At 43.5% G+C, this 19511-nt stretch overlaps 1 protein-coding gene across 2 annotated transcripts in view; it reads left to right on the forward strand.

The window, feature by feature from the left end:
• CDK14 (cyclin dependent kinase 14) overlaps window positions 1-19511 on the forward strand; it is a 1214920-nt gene that overhangs the window by 576406 nt on the left and 619003 nt on the right. For both annotated transcript variants that reach the window (XM_029588836.1, XM_029588837.1), the window contains exon 7: window positions 3385-3447. In XM_029588836.1, the coding sequence (XP_029444696.1) occupies window positions 3385-3447 (63 nt within the window). The remainder of the gene's footprint in view (window positions 1-3384; window positions 3448-19511) is intronic.

A 19511-nucleotide genomic window follows, 5' to 3' on the forward strand; every position in this document is an offset into this window, starting at 1 on the left:
GGGGTGGGGTGGGGGCGTGGCTGGAGCCTCCAGGCACAGCGGCCATTTGCTGATTTTGGAGCAGCCTTGGAGGGAATGGAGGAAGGCTGCATGGCTCGGCACGCACAAGGTGCACAATTGGACACCCCCTTGCGCGCGCCGACTCTGGATTTTATAACTTGCGCACGGCACCGCACGCATGTTATAAAATAGGGCATAGATTTGTTCGTGCCGGGTTGCGCGAACAAATCTACGCCCACGCGCATCTTTTAAAATTTGGCCCAAAGGTTTTACAGAAACTGCCTAAAGAGCTTCATGAAAAGATCTGTTTATTCCACAAATTCATTATTCGGCAGAGAATAAGGCATCATTTTGATAGGAATATCATTGGTAATATGGAAGAAATGCTGATGACATTTGATATGACTCACCAATGCCAGCTACAGTGCGATTGCCAGAAGATGGTACTTGTAAAAACAGCTGGTCAAGAAAATACCCATTCACAGTAGTCCTGACTTGCCCGGCAGATGACACAAAACTTCGCCCAGTGGTAATATTCAAGAGGAAGATGATGCCCAAGATCCTAAAAATTCCAGCAGGCATAACTGTTCGGGTCCATCCTAAAGTCTGGATAGAGGAAGAGGGAACAAAATGGTGGCTGTACGATATGTGGGGTAGGCAACCAGGCACAAGGCTAAGAAAATGACCATCATTTGGTTTGAGATTTATTCTGCACACATGTAACAGAGGATGTGAAGGATGATGCAAAGAAAATGGCATCCACGTTAGCAGTGATGCCAGGAGGTCTGACATCAATGCTCCAGCCATTAGATGTCTGTCTCAACAAGCCTTACGAGGACCAGTTGCAGCATATGTGGCAACAATGGATGTGTTCTGGTCAAACAAAGGTAACAAAAGGAGGACACCTGATGAAACTAGACATTGATTTGGTAGCGAAATAGGTAAAGGATGTCTGGGAGACAGTTCCACCAGAAATGGTCAAGAAGTCATTCCTGAAATGTGGAATTAACAATGCTATGGATGGCTCAGAAGATTAGGCCATCTGTGAAGACTATGACGAATCAGCATCGGATGATGATTCAACAGATGGAGTCAGCAAAGACAACATTTACACTGATAATATCACCCAAGAATAGTTCCACAATTTATTCGGACATTCTGACAATGAAGAATCAGACTTGAAAGGATTTGAATGAGGCACTTTATTCTTCATTTAATAACTAAATAAAAGAGATTTTCTTAAGTTGTTAAATGATAATATTTCTTGTGAGACACTTTATTCTGCTTTTAAAAAATAAATAAAAGCAATTTTCTTAAGTTATGTCTCTTAGTATGATTTCACTATTTCATAAGCCCCTAGAGTTTACCCTAGACTAATCCATGGGCCACAGACATTTCTTAGTTTTGGGGCCCAAAAAATGCCCTTGACTTATACATGAGATCTACTTATACTTGAGTATGTATGGTAGATGCCCCTCATAATATGAGGCCATAAGCAGTAGCTTGTGCTTAAATCCAGCATTGTTCTCCCCACTCCACCCCCTAAATGTTCCCAAAGCTCTGCAATTGTTGGCAGAAGCATTCACTCTTCCCTCCTGCTAGCTCAGCATCCCTCTTTGCTCTGTCAACAAACCTAGCATTGGATGGCTGCTGGTGGATAGGGGGGTGGGGTCTAGGCAGTGGAGCGGAGGATATTTGTGAGATGGGAGGAAGGAGAGTGTTATGTTTTTGTATAGATGTGATCCCTGAGTCGAGATGAGAGATGTCTCTGCCTCACCGTCGATGGGCGTGGTCTCAGCAGTGTAGGACACAGCTGTATGATAGACTTTATTATGAAGGAAGGAAAAGCAGACCCTGCAGAGTGGGACTGCAAATAAGTACAGTTTTGAGCAATGGGTATGCCCAGGGGTGAGTCCACAGATGGGAAGATCCGGTAGTGGCCTGCAGAGTGGGGTACGCCGAGGATGACTGTGCTGAAGGTGATGATGAACTAGTCTGAGGTGTAGGAACCCAGAAGTGGATCTTGTAGTTGGTATGGCAGTACCCTGCAGCACAGGGTATACTGGAACAACTTCTACTGAAAAGGAACGGGTACACCGCAGAGAAGCTTCAGTAGAGCTGGTATCGCTGAAGTCTGTAGAAAGGTACTCACAGTGGTAATTCCAGGAGAGTGACCTGAGAAGCGGGTCAGGTTGGTAGTCCAAGACAGGAAGGCCCTCCGAGGAGCGGATAGCCAGGAACTCAGAAGGGCCCCCGAGGAGCGGGTACCCAGAGTGTCCACACACCAAGAGCAAGTCTGGAACAGGAAATCCAAGAATGGGGAGGATTCAGCAACGAGGAAACTCCTTGCTAACTCATAGCAGCAGAGGGCTGGTCAGCTGAAGTACAGCAGCGAGTTGACATCATCGGGAGTGGACACCCCTGAGGTTCCTGCCATGACGTGTACAAAGGAGGCCGTTGCGCGCGCCTTAGGTGATTCCAGAGACAAGATGGCAGTTGGCAGCGCCCATGCCATCCCGGAGGCGCCGGGGAGGTTGGCGTTGGTTAGCGGAGGCCGCCATTCTTCCTAGAATTGACGGGGTAGGGAAAAAGAGGTGAGCATGAGAGGTCGCAGCCATCTGCGACCGGGCGCAACAGAGAGGGAATCAGCCATCCTTTTATTTTCTTTTTTTTTTAATCTGATGCTGACCAGACAGGAGAAAGAATGATATCTCGAGGTGCAGGAAGATAAGTGAGCATTTTAAGATCAGGAAACCAGTTGGGAGGGAGGGAGGGAGAAGGAATTGGGTGTGAGTTGGGGGTCATAGTTTTAAAAATGTCATACTGACTAGTTTGAGAGGGGATGCAGATTGCTGGGGGTTTTTTTGTTTTTTTTTTAAGGACTTGGCCAGTTAGTGCTGATTTGCAGGGCTAACCATTTAGGTTTGCTATGTCTAGCCAGCCAGAATCTGGTAGTGGTTAGATTTATCCAGATATTCAGCTGCAGTTTTAGCTGGATAAGTGCTAGGTGAATTCCAGGTCAGAGATAACTGGATAAAGTTACTTGAAAGTTACTTGGTTGTTTTACCTGCTCAAAAAGTGTTTGAATAATCTAAACTCTTTAGTGTTTTGGTAAAAAAAAAAAAGTTCAAACTAGCACTAAAAAGCACCATTTAATTTGTTTGAGCCATATTTAATTGTTACATTGTAATGATAGCAACTTATTAACTCTGCTGACCTTGATGTCAACTTCTGTTACCTTTGTTGGAAAACTGAATGAAATAGAGATTAAGCGATATGTTTCTTGCTTACCATACATTTCTTTTGCCTGCATGGTAATCACACAATTACTTTGAATCAGGAATAATACAATACAAAATATTTCCCTTTTGGCTTTTTTTTCAGCACACTGATTTATGCCAGTACATGGACAAGCATCCTGGGGGACTTCATCCTGAAAATGTGAAGGTAAGTGTACAAGGGTGTCTGATCATGCACCGAATGAAAAGATCCACATTGAGAGCACACTTGTTCTGCTATTTGATGAAAGATAGATAGCAGACAATTTAGTTCATTTTTGTTTAAGGCACCAAGACAATGAATTATCGTATTCTGTTCAGACTTCTTTATTACTTACAGGAGCGAATTTTCAAAAAGATTTACACATGTAAAATTGAAAGTTACCCATGTAAGCAACTTGTACGCATGCAACTAATATTTTGAAAAAGCCCGACGTACGTGTGTACTAGTGGTGTCACAGCTAGATGCAAAATGAAGAAAGGGGCAGTTTAGCGTTTTGGAAGTTCGTGCACGAGTTGCTGTTTTGTAATTGGTATACATGCATACATCGCCAAACTTGTCCTTATGATTTTACATCTGTAAAATTGACTTGTATAGTTGAAATCACAGTTGTCTTTTTTTGGTAGTTTTTGGGTGGGAAGTCTTGGGTGAAGAGCTAGAGGGTGTCAGTCAGGGGCCAGAAAAATTGGTTCCTCAAGGTCTGCAACCCAGACAGGTTTTCAGGATTTGCACCATGAATATGCATTAAATCTATTTGCATATGGTAGAAGCAATGCATGCAAATAGATCTCATGCATATTAATTATGGCAATCCTGAAAATCCAACTGGGTGATGGCCCTCAAGGACCGAGTTTGGGGATCCCTGGTCTAGGTGAATTACTGAAGGGTTGGATAAACCTTAGAGAGATGCTGGCGAACAGAAGATTTCAAGTACATGTGCAGACTGTTAAAAATTAGGCTCCCAATAAATTGTATATTAAACTGTTTGAAAAGGTATATCTTTTCTGTGCAGTTTAATCGATTGTAGTCATAGCCCTAGTTTCCTGCTGCATATTTTTAAAGATTCTGCGGCAAGAGTTAGCAAATTGTGTGGCAGATTTTTCAAAGTTCTGTGACAATTATGTGCTTTATTTGCATAATTTTGCATTAAGTTTAACCTCTCTTACTATGTGATAAAATCAATATTTTTTTATTGCAAATACAAAATTTAGCATGTACAAAAATCAACTATTTGTTAACTAAAGAACATATAAGTTATAAACTTCTAACAGTGAAATGTCACTTTTGGTTTGGAATGAAAAATACTGCAGCCATCTTTTTAAAATTTTCTTTGCCTTTCAAAGTCTATAATGGCGGCCATTCAAGAATTGATTGATCTTGAGTGGGGCACTCTGAAAGCTAATTTCAAAGTGGGACGAGTCTCAGAAGGACTGTTCCCCTTGGATCCAGCTGTGCGAGAGCAATTGTACTTTCTGAAAGTAGATGCACTTGTGTGTGCCATTACCAAGCAGATGACTTTTCTCATAGAAGGGGGAGCGGCTTTGAAGGATGCACATGATAGGAGAATTTAGGCCATCCTTAAGCAGGCCTTTGAAACAATGGAAATGAATTTGCAGATAGCTTCTTGTTGATCTCTGATGGCTCGCTCTTGTTTACTTCTCTCTCAGGAAGTCGATGAATCTGGTGTGAATTTTAGGCCAGTGATGGAACCAGGAGCCGTCTTTTTGGCAGATGCGGGCTGTGATTAGGTCCGCACTTCTGCCAGAGGGGTGGCTTCGATAATAGTAGCCAGGCATCAGTTGGATGAGAAATTGGTCAGCTGATGCAACCTCCAAGTCTAACCTTACGAAGTTGCCCTTTAAAGGCTCTCTCTTGTTTGGGAAAGAGCTGAAGAAAATGGCCAATAAGTGGAGTGAGTCCCAGGTTCCTCGATTGCCTGTGGATAAGAAACAGATGCCGTGCTCCTTCAGCATGAGAGGTCATACTAGAGGATCCAAATGTTTTCGACCCTACAGAGGAGAGTGGGCTTTCAGAGGGCTTGACCTTTGGGTAAGTCTCAGTCCTTTCATCCCAGGCAGCCCAGATGGAGTGCAGACTCGGGTACTGGAGCCCCTTGAACCTCCCATTGAAGATGTGCCAATCCACTCTTGGAACAGGAGATAGGGGATTGCCTCTCTCTCTTTTATTGGAGGTGGGTCGAAATCACATCAGACCAGTGGGTTCTGAAGGTGATACGAGATGGATATGCACTGGAGCTTCACATTGTTCCTCGGGACATGCTCATAGTGTCTCCCTGCAACTCTCTGCAGAAGAGACCGGCAGTGGAGTGTACATTGTTAAGGCTCCTCAGTCTGAGGGCTGTGGTTCCAGTGCCCATGACTCAAGAAAATACAATTTTGGAGCGGCTTTGGAGGGAACGGGGAAAGCCTGCGTGCATGTTATAAAATCAGGCATACATGTGCATGTGCCGGGTAGCGCGCGCACATGTACACCCGTGCGCAGGTTTGAAAATCTACCCCTATACTTATCTGACTAGTAGTCAACTACATCTCAGTTCTTAGACCTGGAAAAGGAAGAACATTTAGGGGTCAATTTTCAAAGAAGCACACAGCTGTCCATGTGCGCACAGTTCCCGGTGCGCGCACATGGACACGCCAATTTTATAACGTGCACGCGCATGTTATAAAATCTGATGGCCTTGCATGCATGTGTGGGCAGCGCGTGCAGTGAAGCTGAGTTTTCTGTAAATACGCGTAGTGATGCAATTGGACCTAACCCAGTTCGCTCCAATTAAGGAGTGGACTGGGAGGGAATTTCCCTACCCCCCTGCCTAACCTTTCTTCCCTTTCCCCTCTCTTCCCACAGATGCCTAGCCCCATCTATCTACACAAGTTTTGCTATCCCACTCAGTGTTCAGCTGGCAATTTGAGAATTGAAGAAACAAAGGTGTCATCCACTCAAAGAAAAATTGAAATCAATTCACCAACTTCACTAGCTCATCTGTAATTGAAGATGAGATATAGTTAACAGTTCCTTCAGAGTAACTCTGCCCCGTTATTACATTTCCATGTGGGTAATTGAGGTGTCCAAAAGGGTAGCCATTAGGGATGTGAATTGGTACCTGACTCGTTTCCGGTATCAGGTTCATAAAAAAACCGTGGGAAATCTTCGTTCCCGCGGTTCTGAGTGTTTTTTTAGCTGTCGCAAGCCGAAAAAAAAAACTACCCACCCCGACCCTTTAAATTTAATTATTTAGAATTCCCCACCCTCCCGACCCCCCCCAAAAAAAAACTTTTCTAAAGTATCTGGTGGTCCAGCGGGGGTCCCGGGAGCGCTCTCCTACTCTCAGGCCGTCGGCTGCCACTAATCAAAATGGCGCCGATGGCCCTTTGCCCTTACCATGTGACAGGGGCTATCAATGCCATTGGCCGGCCCCTGTCACATGATAGGAGCAATGGATGGCCCGTGCCATTTTTAAAGATGGCGTCTGCTGTCCATTGCTCCTACCATGTGACGGGCCAGCCAATGGCACCGATAGCCCCTGTTACATGGTAAGGGCAAAGGGCCATCGGCACCATTTTGATTAGTGGCAGCCGACGGCTCAAGAGTGGGAGATCGCTCCCGGGACCCCCGCTGGACTACCAGGTACTTTAGAAAAGGTTTTGGGGGGTCGGGAGGGTGGGTGCTTCTAAATAATGAGATTTACAGGGTCGGGGTGGGTTTGGGGGTTGTTTTTGTGTGTCCTTTCTTCCTGCCCCCCCAAAACAATAAGAACCCCATGAAAATTTCATGGGGATTCTACTATCGCTTTCGGGGACCCCCCGATATTTAATGAGTTTGAAAATATCGTCCGATATTTTCAATCGTCAGAAAAACTATTCACATCCCTAGTAGCCACAAATGCGTTTGCACCCTTGATGGATTCAAAAAATGTTTATTTTGATACAATGCTTTCAGCTTTGCTGGGAACTTGAGTACAAAATGGATCTGCAAACTTAGCGAAAACTGGTGAAAAGATTTTACGCTGTGAAGATACTGCAGCAGAATAGTCAGGAAACAGAAGAACCAGCTGCATTTTCCTTATGCACCAAATAGGGCCACTATAACTGTCCTTCCCAAAGCTGGTCAGGATCGCTTATCTTCATCATCCTATAGACTAATCTCATTATTAAATTTTGATATTAAACTATTGGCCAAAATTATGGCAGACAGGCTAGCTTCAATTTTACCTCACTAGTACATATGGATCCAGTTGGTTTGTACGACCTTTAATCTGTGCCACATTATGGCTTCAATAGATGGTAATGTATGGAAGCAGCTACCTTCCATCTTGTTAAGCCATGATGCTGAAAAGACCTTCAACAGATTAGAATGGGACTTCATGTTTGAAACCTTGAGGGATATTGGAATTGATGGTTATTTATTTTTTTTCAGGTGGTTAGAACTCTTTTCAAAGACTCAAAGGCCTATGTTCTAGTCAATGGAATCTCCTCAGCAGAGATTAACCTATGTAAAGGAACCAGGCAGGAGTGCCCATTATCCCTCTGCTCTTTATTTTGATTCTAGAACCTTCATTGCAAAAAATAGAAGATAATTCCCTAATTAAAGGTATCCCAGTTGGTACAACAGTCTCTAGCTCTTTCAGATTGTCAGTATTTGTGGCTGATTCCACATTACTGACCCAGTGTCTTCTCTACAAGCTCTGTTAGGAGAATTGTCTTCATATAGTCCGTTAGGGTTCAAATTAAACATCTAAAAGTCCGAAGCCTTGCCCATACATGACCAAGTGAGACAGATGTTGTTGCGCTAGAGGTGGACCCTTGGCCTGGCGCAGGATTGGTACGGCCCCCTGGAGGTTCACAGAGGGTGCCTGCCACCAGGAGGCAGAGCACACGAGGAGACAGAGGCTAGCTGGAGCTTCACCAATAACAGTCCGGGGTTTCCGCGGGTTGAACCCTTGGGCACCTGGACCGCCTGGACTTAGGTGGGCCTCAGATGATCTCCCAGAGAGGTAGCGGGAGGTGTGTCCACCAAGAGCAACGGTGCGTGGCTACTGGAGAACAGTTGAGCTAGACTAGAACAAAGGTTACTGGAGACCACTGGAATGGAACAGGAAACGAAGGTCCTCCGGTCAGGATAGGCAGGGCCTAGTGGTCAAGCTGCTTAGAAGGCCATGGGTGACGTCAGAGCAGGCAGGCCTGGTGGCCATGGGAGTAGCAAAGAGAGTGTCTGTGTTGAGTGCAAGGGTCAAAGCCAGGGTATCCATCTGAGGGTGGTCAGCCAAAGCAAAGGTGAGTTCAGGTATCAGTCTGAGCGTGGTCAGCAGCAAGCAGAGGTCAGTTCCAGGCAGCGGTCCAAACGTGGTCAGAGGCAGGCAGAGGTTAATACAGTGAGTCAGTCCAAGCATAGTCAGAGACAAGCCGAGGTCATTACCAAGTATCAGTCCGAAGGGTACTAACTGGGAAGCGGACCAGGAACGCAGAAGCACTGGAAGACACAGGAACAAGTGCTGGAACAGGAAAGCAGGAACACTGGAACAGGCAAGGACCAAGGAACGCAGGAAGACAACTAGCTTCCCAATGAAGAGACGTCCCGTTTGCCAAGGCAAGGAACTAGAGCCTGAGCCCTGCCTTTTATACAGGGCTCAGGTGATGTCATTGTCATGCACTGTGGAGGAGCTTCCCGCGCTTGTCCCTTTAAATGGCCGGGAGTTCCTTGCATGCGCGCACGTGGGGCGGACATGACGCCAGTGAGGATGCTGAGCCCTGGCATGAGAAGCCGTGCGAGGTTGAGTGCCTAGAAGGCCCTGGAGAAGGCAGTGTGATGCCGGGAACTGGCGGCGGCTGCAAGGGAGGACGTACCAGGCCTTGTGGAGGTAAGCCCGAGGTGAGCGGGGCCGGCCGTGGCACCAGTGCAGCCGTGACGCACAACAGATGTGGGGCACAAATTCTCCACAAGCTGGGCTGAACATTAATTTATCTGTTTAGGTATTATATTGCATAGGGATTGCGACCAGCTATATAAGACCAATTTTCAAAAATTATATAGTACTACCACAACTTTGTTACAGAACTGGGCAGAATTCCCTTTGTCTTTGGCAGATAGAGTAAATCCATTCCATATCATTATTTTACCAAAGTGGTTATATTTGTTTCAGATGGCCCCTTGTTTTGGTTTGCAGAACTATTTGGGCAGGTTGGAAGGCATTATTAGATTATATCTGTGGAGGGTGCCAAGCCTAGAATTGCTTTGGCTAAATTGATAGGTAAGTGAGAGATGGGGATATAGGCCTAGCAAACTTGAAACTGAACAATATTGCCTGTGATCTCCAACATTTAGGCGATTGGATATTAGGTTCTATATATTTAACACTGGTATTTTAACACTTTTCTATACCGACCTTCATCGTAATAACCATATCAGATCGGTTTTCATCAAACAGGGTAACAACTGAGACAAAAATAAACATATGAACAGAAGCGGCAAAGTTACATTCAACAAGGAGGGCAAACTTGGGGGCTTAATCAGCTGGAAAGAAAGGCCTAGGATGGCTGAACAATATTAATAATATAATAAGGTAAGCGGGCTGGCGCTTGATGAACTTAGCGATATAAAGTTCCATCGCTCCTGAAGGGAATAAGATCATCTAGTGTGTGTCCGGGGGATCTGAGAAGGCTTGGTGGAAAAGCCATGTCTTAAGTTTTTTCCTAAATGTAGGGAGGCATGGTTCCAGCCTTAGGTCTGAAGGGATGTTATTCCAAATAGTTGATCCTGCTGTTGAGAAAGCACGGTCTTTGGTCGAGGTGCGGTGCGTGGCTTTAGTTGGGGGAGCTTGCAGAGTTCCTTTGTGGATTTCTCTAATCAGTCTGGAGGTATAGATTTGAGGGGGATTTCGAGGTCGAGTTGAAGTTGATTGTGGATGGATTTGTGGATTAAGGTGAGTGATTTGTGTAGGATTCTGAAGTTAACTGGTAACCAGTGTAGGTTTCTGAGGATAGGTGAGATGTGTTCTCCACGGTTGGTGTTAGTCAAAATTCTGGCTGCCTAAATTCTGGCTGCCTAAACTCACTGAGCAGGCTTTTCTCTCTCCATTAAGTTCCAATTATATCTTACATGCACCTTCTTCTGTGTTACTGCCCAATCTGGTAGTACCATTGGTAAAGAAATGGTGGCGTTTCTCTTCTCTGCTACAATTAAAAAGCTGTATCTCACAGTTCATACCTCTCAGTTGCTCTGGGCAACTAAAGGAAAATAAAGACTTTTCAAGCTTTGTTGACTGAATACAATCCAGATCATAAACACTTTTATGCATACTTACAGACTAGGCACTATATTCAGTCACTAGAAATAGATAATTGGCAACAAGAAAATAGTCTTGCTATATGATATGGTTGACTTTTCTGACCTAATTTGACACACTATTTCCTCTTTCTATTGCACACTAACAGGGAAGTTAAAACCTTGTAGTAATGCTAAATTATTGGCTTCTTGGGAGCAAGAATTGGGAATTGTTTTTACCGAAGATCAATATGCATGGATTTAAAAAAAATACTGTACTGTGGCTTTGCGCAAAGTACAATATAAATTTTTAATGCTTTACTATCTTTCCCAACAGATAGCATTTGTTATGAAAATTTCCTATACAAGTAAATACCCTAAATGCCATACTGTTATAGGAGCCCTGGGATATCAATTTTGGTATTGTTCTAAAATCATTGGGGCAAATTTTAAAACCTGCTCGCGGGCCCAGATTTTTTTGTGCAACCCGGCACGAACAAATCTATGCCTGGTTTTATAACATGCGGGCGCAGCCGCGTGCATGTTATAAAATGCAGGGTCGGCGCGCACAAGGGGGTGCACAATTGTGCAACTTGTGCGCGCCAAGCCGCGCAACCTGCCTCCGTTCCCTCGGAGGGAACTTTCCTTCCGCCCCCCCCCCTGCACCTTCCCTCCCTTCCCCTACCTAATCCACCCCCCAGCCCTATCTAAACCCCTCCCATACCTTTGTTGAAGAAGTAATGCGCACCGGCCAACTGCCGGCCCGCGATCATGGGCACAGCAGCAAATGGCCGCTGTGCCTGGAGGCTCAGGCCACGCCCCCTCTCTGCCCCCTGGACTGCCCAGGACTGCCCACACCCTGCCCCTTTTTGCAAGCCCCGGGACATACGCACTTCCTGGGGCTTGCGTGCGCCGCCAAGCCTATGCAAGATAGGCTCGGTGCGCACAGGGGCAGTTTTTCGGGGGTTACGCGCATATCTTACACACATAACCCTTTGAAAATCTACTCCATTGTCTTTTGAAGGAAAGTGGTATATTATATACAGGTGCAATTGGGATGCTGTTGCTTTTCAATGTTAAAGTACTTCATTTTGATGATTTTAATGGAACAACCTGTATGGAGCATTGTGCTACACTGTGGGTTCACAAAGTCCTTCTATGGGTGAAACAATGTATCTTGCAGTGTTGGATTGCTGAAGATACTCCAATGATTACACACTGAAGGAATAAAATTCATAAGATGTGTATTTATGAAAAATATGTGGAGAAGATGGATGAATTTCAAAAAATTAAAGACTTTCTGCAAATTCGGGAACCATATTTACAGTCCTTGCCTCACAGGGCATGATTTTGAATGACTTTTAGCTATTCTTACCAAAAAGAGGCGAATGTTGGCTTCTTATGAATGCAAGCATATCTCCGCCATGAAGGTGGAAGAAGGGGATGTTCAGTGGGGAAATTGATGTTTCCTTTTTTTCATATTTCTATTGTTCTCAGCACTGGAAAGAGTCCACCAGTGTTCCAGCAATCTGTTGTATGTTCTGCTTGAAAAATTAATATAAAAAAAAAAGATTTGAACATAAGGGAAGGCTATGAGAGAAGGCCAGAGATATCCATGTGATCTAATATCATGGATAACGTATGTAGTTAAGCAAATTATGCAGAATGTCCTTCGGGAAGATTAATATTTGTGAGCCTTGTGCCCAAAGCAGATACAGTTTCAGCTGCTGCATCCTGATTACCTGTCCGAAAAACAGATGATCCATGTGTGACCCACACCTTTGAAGGTGGAAGAGAAGTAAGCTTGTTTAATAAAAGGGCAGGAAAGATTAGTGGAGAGGAAACCTTGCCATAAGAGGCATCACAGACAGGGGTAGTCACAACCTCAGTTACTACAGAAGATAACAGATTTATAATAGGGTGAGGCGTTACACAGTTTGGACCTTTGTTTCCCTGCTTGATCAGTAGAGGGTCCATTGCATCAAGCGGTTGTTTCTAATGGTGACTAAATTGAAAACTCCAAATCAAGAGACTATGGAGTGGATTGTGAGAAGATCTGATAATGGCTGGAGCAGTCCTATGGACCCTTGGGTATACTGCAGAGCCCATACAGTAGCTTCACACATCTGCTCAAAAATAGATTGAGATTCAACCTCATCTTGCAATTGGGATCCCATAGCCACTAAGCGAGTGGTCAAAAGCCTGACAAAGGTTCTTTCCACAAAGTAAAGGAAAAGGTCAAAGGAGTGCAATATAAAAGTAAATAAATAAATAAGGTTTGAGGGTGAAAGGCCTAGAAGGATCTGGAGACCAAAGAACAGGAGCATTCAGGACTGCTTCTCTGAGTGTGTCAAATTCAGCTTAGCTTTCAGGGGCCCAATCAAATGTTTGATTCTTTATAATAAAGGAAATTAGGGGTTTGGCAATTTCAACATAATCAGTAATTTGACACATAACCAGGATCGCAAAGAAGGTAAGTTAGTATGAAAGATCTAATAGTGAGGTAACATGAGCAAGAAGAAAAGTATACTCCCTCAATAGTAAGATGATGGCCAAGAATAGTAACCTGTGATTTGATTTCTCCAACTGGATCTTTTTGGGTTTAATTTGAATTAGCAAATTGCAAATATAATAAAAACTCATGAGAGTTTTGCAGAACTACAACTTCAGAGCAACCAACAACAAGAATGTCATGTACATACTGGAGATCCCTTGATCTTTGAGTCCAAACTTTCAAGAGTTCTTCCTATTACTGTGTGACACACAGTAGGGAATGACGAAGGCCTTGTGGTAACCAGGTAAACATATACTGTCGAGAATTTTATATAAACACCATAAATGTCTGGATGTCTTTGGCCAACAGAATGCTGCTAATGCAGTTTGAGATATCAATGACAGTAAACACTGAGTGGTCAGGCCTATCTTGAGGCAACAATGGGTGCCATATCTTTTAAAGCATCATTCAACTTATAGTAATCAACTGTAAGTCTTCAATTCACTCAATCAACTTTCTGGACAGGCACTATATAGGTGATTTGAAGGATGAAGAGGTTTCTACAGTTACTCCAGGTTCTAGAAGGCCTTGATTAGTGGAAGCCAGTCCAGCAGTAACAGCCAGTGGACATCAGTACTGTGGTATGAATATAGGAGGTGAATGTGACTTTAATTGAAAGAATATTGGAGTATGAAATGAGGCGCAACCTGCATCAAAGGAGGAAGTGGCTCACAGTGTCATGTCTGCCACTGGCTGATGAGTCTCTTCACGCAAATGTGACCAGGGAATTAGATTCAAATCTGTCTCAGCTTTTCTGGCACGAGGCACATGAACAGTTAAAATATGAGCCACCTCTCATTGAGGGAGGCTATGGGCACACAAACAGCTATTATTAGCAAGGTCCAGAATCTAGCGTTGTTTACAAGAGGGTATCTGATCTAGAATGATACTGGGAATAGAATCAGGAAAAAGAGCTGAATTAAGGCTGTGCATGACGCTGTAACTATATGCATTTCCTTTTCTTCTGTTTGAGATCCCTCAAATTCCTACAAGTGAAAAGTCTGTCCCATCTGGATACCAGGTGGCACAAAGGCCATAATCAATACTGAAGCACCTGTGTCTACTAATGCATTGTACCAATGATAGCACACAAAGTGACCACCTGGCACAAAGGTGAGCGGTATATGCTCCCAAGTCTGTTCTTCCTCTCCATGGCATAGTTCCTATGCGGAATACTGGCACAGTTCTAGGAGTTGGTTGTGAAGCTGGGGCACTAGACCTTGGTTGTTTAGATTGTTCTGCAGTTTGCAAAGCTCTAGCTAAAATACATGCTGTAGGCTTATTTTTCCAGTACTTCAGATCTTCTTCATCGGATAACATTTGCCATGCTACTTTCCTATCATCCTGCTCCAGTTGTTTCACTGCGAACAAAACGGAATTGAATCGGTATCGGGGTGAACAAAATATTTATTGATCATGTCACAGAATTCATTTCTGCTATATTGGATCTGCTTCCGTGCTCTTGTTTGGGACCAGCTGTTTCACTGCCATATTTTTGGATATTTCTCCATGATTGGAATCATGGGAGCTGTATGAAGGAGATTTACGTTCTTTTACAAGAGTACTTTCCAAAGCTCCTCTAGGAGTATCACTCAAAGACTTTCCCATAAGACAGTGGACATTCTGCAGAGCAGTCAGACTTTAACATGGGATCAGAGGAAGAACTGACCCCTATCAGATCTGTCACCTTAACCCTTGGAATTTACATTCTTTATGACATCTCTGAACTTTGGTTTCAAATTACCAAAATCTGCTGGCTTACTTGCAGGCCATGGAATCATGGAATTCAAAATTGAGGAATCCAATCCACTTGCAATTTCTTTCCAGTCCTCAACTATGTAAATAACATCAAAATATCCCAGTGACAGACTACCCTGTGGCATATCTATGCTATCAATACATGCCGTAATATTTCACATAACTGATCTTAATAAAGGTCTCAGAATCATCATTATCCTCTTTGTCTAAAGCTGCTTGAGCTCTACACTGCTTAGCCCTTAGTTCAAACTATATGAGCTATAAGTCACAGAAATGTCCAACGTCTTCCATTCAAAAATTGTAGATTGTTAGCCCTTTTAATCTGAGATCTGAGAGAGGCAGGATATGCCATGATAACTACTTTCTGTTCCTCATCATCTAGCTGCATATTCTCACCTAAGGACACAAGGAAGATAGCGATGTCTTCTGTATGGATCCATGGCCCACATAGCTGACCATGAGAGCTTTCAAATCACAGTTACTAGCTGGCACAGAGGTCCTAATGGCTCCCCCATGAGCTTCTACAGTATACCTTGTTACAGCTATGGAATTCCCTGTTTTCCTAATGTGCTCAGATACATATGAGACTGAGAAAAATCAGTGAAATTTCAAGCTGAATACTTCTCCTTAGCAGAATTAACAACAGCAGGGATAGCCGAAGATTTTATTTTAGATGTTTCATCATTTCCTAAAGCTGTTATAGCAGTCATCAATCTTGGTTGCGTCCTGTTCTATGCCTCTAAATCATTTACTCTGTGAAGAGCTGCATTTCATTTCTCTTGCAAGCCTAGTGATTTCCTCTTACAAAGTACAATTCTGTGTAACTAGAAAAAAAGCCTAAACAGTTAAGGAAGCGCATTTGTCACTTAGAGAAATAACTTGTGCTTGAAGCTGTGTATTAGAATCAGTGACAGAGCTATGTTTCCTGCTTATATTTTAAATCCATTACCAAGAAAGCCACATTGTAGTATTACATTTCTGTTTCCTGATCTTCATGTTGAACAACTTAAGATACTCTTCAAACTTGAGTTCTAAATCCTCAATTGTAAGACATTCATCACAACCTTTATCCTTCCGCGGGCAAGTGCTTTATTCTGTTATAACTTTCTAATGACTAGAAAGAATTTCAACTCCAATTAAATCTTTCTTTTGTTCTGTCAGAGTTAAATTATTCTCTTCCGGTTTCTTTCTCCCAAAGAGAGGCATTTTCCTGAAAGGGTTAGATCACTTCTTGATTGCAAAAAATAATTGCACAATTTCCAGTTGTGAATTTGGTGTATGCTGTTTCTGGAGAGTTGTTTTGGTCTTGGATTTATAAATAAAATGTTAAGAGTTTGAAAGTGCTGTCTACACCACTAGCAGTAAATAAACTTTAAATCAATATTATCTCTGCACTTTCTTTTTAGGAATCTCAGTAAATAGTACAGTATATACCTAGAACACTTTATAGAAGATTCATAATTATAAAAAGAGAACAAGATGCACCATAAGGACCATAAAATTAAAACTTGTAATTATGTCTCCTACCACTGATATTTTAAAGAAAGGTATATTTTACCCAACTATTCAATAACCAGTTGCACATGTCACCAGAGATCTGAGAACAATAAAGAAACCTTACTACAATGACAGTATGCTTATTATTAGTAATTCATTGTCTAGAGGTGAACAAGATATTTGCAATTTCTGATAAATCTGCCTCCACACTTCAAATATAAACCATCTTCTCTGCTACCAAAATTATGTAAAAAAAAAAAAAAATACACAGGAAAAACATGCTGTGGGGTGATAGACAAAAAGAATTTCTGAGAATAACACAGTTTTATTAATAATGTGCAAATACCCAATTGTACTCCGTACTGTTGTGTAACCTGCTCCAGACACACACAAATCTTAACTAGCTATCTCATAAAAGAAAAAGAATGATTTCACCAAAAATCAATCAAGCTAACTCATGTCACTTTAACCAGAGTACCAGAGTTAAAGATTTCTTCTTTTCTCTGCCTTCTTCTTTGTGTATAAGAGTGAAAAAGCTTGTGTGTATATCTCTGTGTGTAAAATATTTTTGGGGGTCTGGAGGATGGGGGATTCTAAATAATTAGATTTAAAGGGTCAGGGTGGGTTTGTTTTTTTTCAGCTCGGGACAGCCAAAAAAAAAAAAAAATGTCTGGACCACAGGAAAGGTAGATTTCCTGCAGGTCCATGATGCTGAAACCGGAACAGTTTCTGGAACCAATTCACATATCTATTCTTGAATTCCGTTACTGTTTTTGCCTCCACCACCTACACTGGGAGGCTGTTCTGTGCATCTACTGCCCTCTCTGTAAAGAAATATTTCCTAAGATTACTTTTGAATCTAGCTCTTTCACCCTCATCTCATGACCCCTTGTTCTAGAGCCTCCTTTCCATTGAAAAAGGCTTACCCTCCCATACATGGAAATCTTTGAGTATTGAATGTCTCTATCATATCTCCCCTATTTCACCCTTCCATTAGGGCAGGGGTCGGGAACCCATGGCTCGCGAGCCAGATATGGCTCTTTTGAGGGCTGCATCTGGCTCGCAGACAAGTGTCGCCATACTTCGCGGTTCCCCGCTGACCCAGCTGCTCCCCGGTCCTCCGCCGCCCGGGCTTAAAATGCTGTCAGCCCGGGCGGAACACGGCAGGACAGCTGGAGTCAGCGGCACCGGCGTGCTCTCTTCTCCCCCCCCCCCCCGCGGCCCGGAAGAGGAAGTGGAGAGCATCGGGTGCCTGCGCGGGAAGAAGAGACCACACTAGCGTGGTCTCTTCTTCCGCGCAGGCACCCGATGCTCACCACTTCCTCTTCCGGGCCGCGGGGGGGAGGAGAAGAGAGCACGCCGACTGGAGTCATCCGGGTGCCTGCGCGGGAGTCATCGGGTGTCAGCCGGGTGCCAGCGCTGGAGTCATCGGGTGCCTGCGCGGGTCTTCCCGCGCAGGCACCCGATGCTCTCCACTTCCTCTTCCGGGCCGCGGGAAGAAGAGAGCACGCAGGCACGCTAGTGTCCGACGGGAAGAAGACTGCAGCACGGCTCGGAGGAAAATGAAAATCTTCAACCGCGGCCGATGGGACTCCGCCTTCGCCTCCGCGAGGGCTGAAAATGAAGGAGGTTAGCGTTGGGAGGTGGCTGCTGCTGCCGCGAGTTCCCGGGGGGGGGGGGAAGGGGGAGAGAGAGAGTGAATGAATGAGCAAGCAAGCATGTGTGTTTGAGATCCTGTGTGTGTGAGTGAGAGATTGCATGTATGTGAATGATTGAGAGCCTGTATATGTGAAAGAGAGTATGTCTGTGATTGAGATCCTGCCTGTGAGAGAGAGAGCATGAATGTAAGTTTACCATTGGGAACCTGTATGTGTAAGTTTGTAATTGAAAACCTGTTTGTTTGAAAGAGTATGTTTGTATGATTGAGATCCTTTGTGTGTGAGAGAGATCATGTGTATGTATGATTAAGAGCCTGTGTGTATAAGTAAGAGAGAGATCATGTGTGTCTGTGTCTGATTGACAGCTGGTTTAGGTGATGGAGCATGTGAGTATGTGATTGAGAGCCTGTGTTTAAATGAGAGAGAGAGACCATGTGTGTCTGTGTGATTGAGAGCTGATTTAGGTGAGGGAGCATGTGAGTATGTGATTGAGAGCCTGTGTTTAAATGAGAGAGAGAGACCATGTGTGTCTGTGTGTGATTGAGAGCTGATTTAGGTGAGGGAGCATGTGAGTATGTGATTGAGAGCCTGTGTGTAAATGAGAGAAAGAGAGGACATGTTTGTAAGCATGTGAATGAGAGTCTGTGTGTGAGAGAAAAAGACAGCATGTATTTATGTGATTGAAAGCCTGTGTGTGTGTAAGCGTGAAAAGATAGACAGCATGTGTGTAAATGTGTAATTAAGAGCCTATATAAGTGAGAGAGAAAAAACATTTGTATATGTGAGTGACTGAGAGCATGTGTGTATAGGTGTGTCATTGAGAGCCAGTGTGAGAGAGAGCGCTGGTATGTGACTGAGAGAGGAGAAAGTTCCAAGCAAACCACCCCACCTCCTGCTAATTCAGAACAATCTCAGGACACCTGGATATCAAACGTTCCCAGGTATGCAGAGCAAAAAAATTTTTGTATCCTTATTATTTTTCATTACTGGATCTTTGTGTCTGCTATTTTGAAATATTTTGTTGGTATCTGGAAATGTTTTATATGAGTTTTTAATTATTGGATATTCCACTCATCAGCTGTTTCGAAATATGTTCTTTTTGTTAGTACAGTTTTACTGCTGATGATTTTATATTTCTTGATTTGTTTTATAAGGATGTGTGATGTTTCTTTTTTCCTTTGTTACACTGCATACAGAGACTCTGGCTTGTTGCAGTTTCCAATTCAGTTTTTGTCTGCATGCTTCTTGTTATGCGTTTTGGTCTCTTTATTCTATGTTAGGTGAGGGACAGCACGTGATTCAGGTGAGGTTTTCTGCTGGCGTGTAGTTTCTGTGTAGGACTCTATAGCAGCCTGACTTGGTCCGTTTTCCTAATAGGAGATGTATTGGTGTCTTAAGGCCTGGTGTAATATTTTCAGAGACTTATTGTACTTTAAAAGTGTGATCTTACATAAAATGCACACATTTACTTGTATTTAGTTTTAAAC

This window comes from Rhinatrema bivittatum, chromosome 2 (assembly GCF_901001135.1).
Source record: "Rhinatrema bivittatum chromosome 2, aRhiBiv1.1, whole genome shotgun sequence".
Classification (NCBI taxonomy): Eukaryota; Metazoa; Chordata; class Amphibia; order Gymnophiona; family Rhinatrematidae; genus Rhinatrema; species Rhinatrema bivittatum.